Genomic DNA, 8,530 nt, shown 5'->3' on the forward strand with positions numbered 1-8,530 from the left:
TTTTAATTACTCTATCAATCTTTTGAGCTTTTAATCAAGACATAATAATTTTTCAATAGTTTATTACTATTCAATATAGATGATGTTTTTATATCTTTAAAGACTAGAGATTATTTAGTTATTCGATGTATCTATGTCAAGAGAAAAATTAAAAGTATTAAACATTATGCAGGGCAATCTATGTTTCAGGTTTAACAACATACATTTGTGTATAAAACATAAACTTCTTGATGTTGAACAGTAAGAAACGTGTTAAATACAGTATTGAATACAGCCAAGAAACATCAGTTTTCTGAAATGAATCTTGTCAAATAAATGGCTTACTTGTATATATCTGGTAAACAGAATGAAAATCTTATATATAACAATAGTATGTAGATGTGACAGTCCTTGATCCTGTACTATGTATTGTTCAGAGCAATACATGTGTTTCTTTGTATATTTCGACGCAACACATGGCATTGTATTATTATGTTCATCTACTAAAGAAGTGTCATAAAACGACATTGATACTATATCCACCAATGATAAGAGACATAATTTGAGTGACGTATACATATCTAGATGTTATATTATCAAGTTAGCTACCAGCGTATTCTAGAAAGCTGTTAGGAGCCTTATGGTGATATGAAAATTAATTATTTTATTTATAAATATTTTTTAGAACGTTGTCTTTTGGTAAGTGTAACAGTAGCAATATGTTGTCACGTGATCAGTTTAGACACCCGACGGTAACATTATTTGTTATTAATTTGGTGTGTAGAATACCTTAAGTATCAAACTGACTTTCAAACATAAACTAACATTTAAAAAAAAACATTAAGCTATTACTTTTATCATATCAAATACAAGTGTTATTATAATAAAATAAGTCTGTATAGTTTATTAGTCCTGTAAATACTAATACCCCATTATTACTTTTGTAACTATTAGAAACAACAGAATTAAAACAATTTCCAAACACCAAAGACATGTTTGTTTTCTGTAAAAATCAGAATAAAAAGTACAATCGGTTTGTTGTTTGTAACATATTATATTGGTTTTAATACAGGGTCGTATCTTGATCTCCACATCTGGAAGTGAGTATTTCTGTCCTTTCCATGCACTCCATTCCACACCATCAGCATAACTCTCGTGTTCACCATTCAGATAGAGACCATTGAGGTTGGAACTGTGACACTTGTCGTACCACCAAGCTCCTTTAAAGGTTTGGGCACAGCTTGTTTCATAAATGTCATTATCTTTGTCCTTCGTAGAAAAACTGAACCCATTGTGTCCACTGAACCCGTCTCCTGTAGTATGAATCAGTAACATAACATCAATAAACGAGCTATCATAAATCAATATGTGAAATATGTTGGTTGGTTGATTAATAACACATAATAACGATAGTTGTAATACTATGTTCTTAACCAAAACATAAATATACCTTACACTCTAATGATAACATAAACAAAGAAAGTCTTCCATTCTAAAATAACCAAACTGTTTTTAACAAAACATTCACCTTAGTTATCTCTATATCATTTACAACAAAGATAAAATAGGTTTATGACGTCTAATAATGAAGAGGATATACACTAATTATAAGAGATAAATCCAATAGTTTAGGCAAAATAGTTTAGAGCATGAGTTCGATACCAGCTGCAGTTATTGAGAATAGAACCACTGTTATACGGTATTGGGATAGTAATAAATGAGGTGCAAAACAGATCAGGACAGTAATATATATAAGATATAAAACAGTCTTAAGATTTTAATACATATATAAATTAAATTACAAAACACTTCATAATTATTACTAAAACTGTAATAGTAAGTGACTTATCAGTCTTTATAATAGACACCTGATATTGATCTGTTTAACTTATATAGTAGGCTGGGTTAATTTTGTTGTTTTCATCCGGGTATTATACTTTATTCCAGCGTACATCTTGTCAATAATGACTGGGGAAGTACCACCATCCCACTCCATATTATACAATAACATCACCTTTCATAACTAAATGAAATATATAAATTTTGCGAAATTAACTTGACCAAGAGATAGACATGAGAATGCAGTTGATGCAGTAAAACGTCAGTAAACTACTTCATAAGCCAAACAACATTGAGATCATTCATGGAATCTTATAACACTTGGCTCTAGGGTAGATGATAGCACACTATGCTTTTATTTAGGCTTATTATACCAACACTCACTACACTTAAAAGGTTTCACGCTATCCCTGTCATTCAACTCGCAATTAATAGACAATAACCGAACTATGCTGTCTCGATAAATGAATTTTGTCCTTTGTGACTCCTGCTATTTCAATAAATAAAGCGTAACGTGACACCCACACTGGATGTTGTGTAGGTTAAATAGTTAATTAATTGGTTTAGTTTCATCGTAAACAGCCTGATTATCCATATATATATAATTAGAATAGCTGGAATCCTAATATTAGTTACATTATGTGGTTCAAAACGAAGAACTTACTGTGTTCTTCACCTAAAAAGATTTTTTCCTAAAATTAATTGATTTTATCATTCTATACGTAAGACACACAAGCAAGAATAATAGTTAAACGTCAAGTTGTTAAATCTAAGTTTATAAATTAAACAGTTGGGAACAGTTTTTTTTATCATCAGATATTTTAAATAGCTTTCTTCATAAGAATATTTCTACTACATTGTTTTGAAAATATAACTTTAAAGAGTTAGATTCACATATTACTAATAAATTAATTAAAGTTTACCTGCGTCACCAGTGTAATTACTGACATGTAATCTATACAAGTTGTTTTCGTTTTCTATCCAAAACTCCCGATAGATGGCAAACCTTTCGTTTCCTTCTTTATCCTTCAAATCAAACCTGATTGAATAATTTCCTTGATTTGTTAGAGCATAGATCCGATCGTTTCCTACAAATTAATAATGAAACATTTCGATTTAACACAAAGTTTATTTCATAGAAAATGAAGGGAAACATTTAAAGTATGAAAGATCATTTTAAAATTAACATTTATCAAACCGTTTTCAAGATAGAAGACTTAATATGTTTCACAGTTGTATAAAACAGTTCACTGCAAACAACAACATGAAGCCCAATAATTAAAACGTTACAACAAACTTGTGTTTTGTAACTAAAAAGGGTTTACGGATTAAGATAATTCTGTTAGTTATCCAACAAAAACTTTGCCAGAAGAGACAAGAATTATTAACGTCTGCACTGCATATTGTTGTTACATCTTTAGAGGAACAATAATTTTTATCTTGTATCTTGTATCTCTGAACAATGTATTAAAAAGTCTAATTTAATTTATCTAGCCAGTACGCCTTCTATATCCTAAAATCATATGTTTTAAACTAAGATCAGAACCTACCAAGCCAGAACTCTTTCTTAATATCTCCAAATCCAACTTTGTAATCAGCCCATGGTTTGAAAAAGTAGTCCTTTGGGTTTCCGTGGTTTCCTCGTCTTTGGATTAGCTTAGTAACAGAAAAGATTACTTTTAAGTTTGTTGTAATAATTAAACTTATTACACATGTTTTTACATATAACAATTTTCTATTATCTATAATACACGTTACTTACCGTCCAGCCTCCCCCATCAGTAATCATGTCACAGTAAACATAGAAACTTCCAGTAGTCATCCATGACCTTGGCCATATACGGTACGATCCACTGGTAGAATGTCCATTATGTAGAATATGTGCACAGTCTGTTGGTCCAGGAGAATAAAGGGAACATGTGTGGTCCGTTTCATGGTTGATTAGATGTTTTTCTAAGACAGAAAGACATAATCTTTACCTAACCAAGGTTACGTTTTACATATATATATGTAAATGCATAAATAATTTCATTTAGTAAATGTTATTTGCACATAATGTTTCTACATTTTGTCATAGTAACGTAGTTTTTGTTCAGTAACGTCACTGTAAATAGTTTGGAACATGTGGCAAACTTCGTATGTTTTATACAAAGTCATAGATAGCTACATATTACACAAGTTATTATGTGGTTGGTACACTCTAAACTGTATAGTTAGCACACTTGTTATTACCTGACTATATTTCGTAGAAAAATAAAACCAATTTATTTATTGTTGCAGATGTTATGTTAAAACAATTATCGTAACATTTTTATTCGCAATAAATATTTAGAATCGAAGCCTTAAGATTTATTTATCTACTTATTATTTTAACTTTAATTATAACAACATTCTTACAATATTTTATTTTGTTTTAGCTTATAAAGAGAAATGAAGATTTAACATTAATATGATAAAGTAAACACCTACATAAACTTAAAACACAAGATTTTAATTTCCAATCAGAAAAGTGAAGTTCGTTTGTCTCATAACAACAAAAAAAGAAAGAAAACCATTTAGTTTGTGTTATATTTTCCAAAGAACGTCAAATAATAAACTATAGAAATGTTCATGAACATAAATTCCATATATTAAACAATAATACTCATTGTGTACAACTGAACATCCTTCATATGTATGAAAATCATCATTCAACAAATAACAATAATAATATTGTGTTATTATATTTTAATATTTTTTATTATGATATTACCTGTAACTATAATGACAGAAACCATTTGGACTAAATGATTGTCATGTTATATACAATGATGTTATGTACAAGATAATATATAAGGTTTTTTAATATAATTAATTCTAATAACATTTAGTGATAAGAATTATTTACACCTCTAGATAAACTGGCATGAGAAGTTTTACCTTTGGTTTTGAGGTTTTCTTTGGCCAGAGAAACTAAAACGTCAATGGACTCAACTATTCCGGTTATCGACTTCTCCTGACACTGTTTCGTGACGAACTCTGATCCAGAACTTGTACCAACCATATAAACAAACCAAATAAAGACGGATGTCATCATTTTTAGAGACTTATTTTCTGCTTACTGTAAAATAGAAACATTATGTAAAAGTTTCTTTTCGACAGACGTAATACAGAATAATGTACTAAATATAAAATACACACACATACATACATATATAGAGAGAGTAACTTGACGATATTATGGAAAAATATAAACTAACTTCACTATATTGAAGTTTTACTGAATGTATCTCTGACATGAAGTTGATACAATTAACATTTAGTTTCTTTTAGATACCAGGAGTTTAGTTTGTTCGGTTTGAATTTCGTACAAGTTACACTAGGGCTATCTGCGCTAGCCGTCCCTAATTTTGCAATGTAAGACTAGATAGAAGGCAGCTAATTATCACCACCAACCGCCAACCTTTAGCCGACTCTTTCACCAACGAATAGTGGGATTGATCAAAACATCATAACGACTCCACAGCTGAAAGAGCAAGCATGTTTAGTGTGGCGTGGACTCGAACCCGCGGATTACGAGTCGAATGTATTAACCACCTGGCCGGTCCTCTAGAGTTTGTAAGGAAGGTTTTGTAAGATGATAAAGCTGTTTATTACTAAGCATCTGCTAAGGTTGGATTAAGTTAGTGTGTAAAAACAAAAGTAATTTTTTAAATATACAGAAATAACACAACCTGTCTGACCGATTGAAACAATAACAGGAATATCACAAATATATCCTTGGGTGTATTGTTGTACACGTAGTTAGCTATAAGATTTTAGTTACATTTTTCAAAAGTGTTATATGTAATATGATGTAGAAGTGTATCACGAACAGTTTTTACTATAACAGAAAGAAATAAAAGAAAACCAGCAAAGAATCGACTCCAACAGTTTCTTAACCTACAATTATTCTTATAAAATACTTTATTTTGAAACCAAATATTTCCATTCTCCCTGACACTGATTATGTTTCAATGTAGATTTTTCTGAAATAATGTTTGAATGTTTAAATATTCAGTAATGTCTAATATTTCTTCCACAGACTGTGGTTCAGTGGTAAGTCTGAGGAACTATAAAGTGAGGTTCGATACCCTAGGTGGACACACCACACGTAGCCTATTGTAAAGCTTTGTGTTTAACAAGAAATAAACATTCCTCAAATGACGAAGAATTATTATTATATTTATTAGTCACAATACAAAAGATTTATATATAGAATTAAATACTTGAGTAATAGACTATCCGTCAAATATCAACAATATAAAATGAAACTTACCTTTCAAACGAGTTTTCTTTGGTATAACTGCCTTCAGTAACTGATGTATTTTGAAATAAGATGATGTTTTAACCTTAGACAGCAAAATCTCGAAAGAACGGAAGTCTCTGTTAAAGTCTCGTGAACTTCAGTTGTTTTAACTTGTGTTCTCTGTCTAATCACGTGCTTCAAATTCACGTGGTCAAACTTCACAACTATCACTGATGGTATTCAGATATGTAAATAAACAATAACAAACTATAACTTAACATAATAAGAAATATAATCTAATGTTTTAAGAATACTTTTAAATCTTCTGTTTTTATTTCATAATGTTCTCTAAGTTTTTATATCTTGAAATTGCTTGGTTGTTTTCGAAGGTTTAAGGTTACAATTTTTCAAGTGTGTCAGAACGTCTGGTCTACTTGAGTACCGATATTGTTCTTTGTTTCCTTTCTATAAGACCCTTTCATTATTTAAATACTGCACTTGTTGGACATCTAGCCATTGAATTACTTCTTGTTAGCTTTATATTGAATAATACTTAAAAATTGCAAACAAATTGTAACTTGAATACACAAGAATCATATAGAGATATTTGAGATCATGTGGAAAACATGAGAACTGTAATCTGAGAAAACAAACGATAAAGTTAAGCATACATTCTTAATAGGTAGCTGTTGAAAAAGAACTTTATTTTACCCCACTTTAACACAGTTAATAACATTTAACTACAGTAGCTGTTGAAACTGATTTATAAGAATACATTTTAAAATGAAGATAAGAGATGGAAGCACTGTTCACATCAAGTTATTGTTCAATATGGTCCCTTTTATGCCATTTTCCTTCCTATATTATCCACTGTCATTAAAATTGTGATTATGATACAATTTTTAAAAAGTTGAGATGTATTAACGTACTCAGAAATAACTTCTATTTAAATATTTGCTGTTTTGATCCAACAAAGAATGTTTAGACAGAGTTGGCACAGTTAGTTTGAGATCTGTAATAGACTGAAAATTTCTGTTGAAGGAAAGGAGACAATGTTTCCACTTATATATTGTGGTTTTTTTTCTTAGAATTACAAACAGCTTCCACTTTTCTTTCAACAAACAGTGAGAGTCTGCAGAAGTTATCCAGATCAGAAATGGTATGCTTTTGATAAGTTATGAACTCGATTAATTAAGGCGTGAGTTTCATCAAAGTTTTTAAATGTTTATTCCACCTTAATTCTTCATTTACAAGTATTAACAAATAATCAATAATAAATATTGAGAAGGTAGAAAAATAAAATAAAGTTTATGACTAATATTGCTAAAGATCCATTTTATTTTTACAGTGTTGATGGGAATGATGTTAAAAATACAGTGATAATTTTTTTGTGCCACATGGTGTTATTTTCATTAACGTTTGAGAAAATAAACTGCGATTGTTTTGTTTTTTTCATTTAACACGATTTTCGTTTAGATAAATAATAATAAAAAGTTGTTATTTTAATAATTTATTTTGTAACAATAGTTTTGGAGAGCTTCTAAATCAACAAAAACAGTTTATAGTTTATTTTTATGCCTGTTGTTGATTAACAAGATATATTGTAGAGTTGACATCATTGTTGACTGAAGTTCATACTTTGTAGTAATGCGGATGGATGAATCAATATGCCGAGTTGTCTAAAGACCAGCCCTGCTGACGTGATGAGTAAGGTTCTGTTGGATCGAAATGCATTGAAAAGATACTTAAGTACGTACATCATATATTTAACACTAACAACAAAATCTGCTTATATTTATCGTAATATCAAAATTAAGCAAGGTGGAGAAATCTTTTAGCAATAACATTAGATGTCGACGGAGCTAAGTTCGTTTACGTGATCAGGTAGGTAGCAGACGAAACACTTGCTGTTTTTGAGATTTGTTAATTATTTTGCTGGAAATACTTGCTATCTGTTTTGTGTATTATAAATATACATATATACGTATAATATATTACACACAATAGTTTGTATAGTGGGTTTTCGATAAGAAACTCAACAGAGTAAATTTTCGGCACTTTAACTATTTGAAAATCATAGTAATGAACAGAAAGAAAATATTGTAAAATAATCAATATTTTCTGTTTAAGATAAAGTTTGTGATGCGAATGAGTAAAAAGACAGATTAACGAGCCTGATTGTTTATAACAATATGATATTCTCTATCGGTGATATTTCTGTACGTAGTCGATCAGACAATGGTACATTGAACATTTACAGGTTTATATTAACACTATAAAATGTTATGAGTAGGTGTGCATTATTAAAAAATACAAACGATATATATTTACTGGTATTCTTCTGTATAAAAATATCAATAACTAATATCGTTATAATCCTAGCCTACATATATTATGTAACCTTTGATATGTAGAAATTGTGCATCCCAAATTATAGACAGAGGG

General features: G+C 29.7%; 1 protein-coding gene across 2 annotated transcripts; it reads right to left on the reverse strand.

The window, feature by feature from the left end:
- Positions 1-791: 791 nt before the first annotated feature.
- LOC143242669 (techylectin-5A-like) lies at positions 792-6,252 on the reverse strand. 2 transcript variants are annotated; one of them, XM_076486174.1, is made up of 6 exons: positions 6,116-6,252; positions 4,738-4,918; positions 3,581-3,771; positions 3,369-3,474; positions 2,742-2,906; positions 836-1,292 (listed from the first exon to the last, which is right to left on the reverse strand). In XM_076486174.1, the coding sequence occupies exons 2-6, from the start codon at positions 4,892-4,894 to the stop codon at positions 901-903; spliced, it is 1,011 nt and encodes a 336-aa protein (XP_076342289.1). In that variant the 5' UTR covers positions 4,895-4,918; positions 6,116-6,252; the 3' UTR covers positions 836-900. The 2 variants fall into 2 exon arrangements, with proteins under 2 accessions (XP_076342345.1, XP_076342289.1); XM_076486230.1 differs by lacking the exon at positions 2,742-2,906 and having other exon boundaries at positions 792-1,292.
- Between the last annotated feature and the right edge of the window lie 2,278 nt (positions 6,253-8,530).

Source organism: Tachypleus tridentatus, chromosome 1 (genome assembly GCF_004210375.1).
Source record: "Tachypleus tridentatus isolate NWPU-2018 chromosome 1, ASM421037v1, whole genome shotgun sequence".
Classification (NCBI taxonomy): Eukaryota; Metazoa; Arthropoda; class Merostomata; order Xiphosura; family Limulidae; genus Tachypleus; species Tachypleus tridentatus.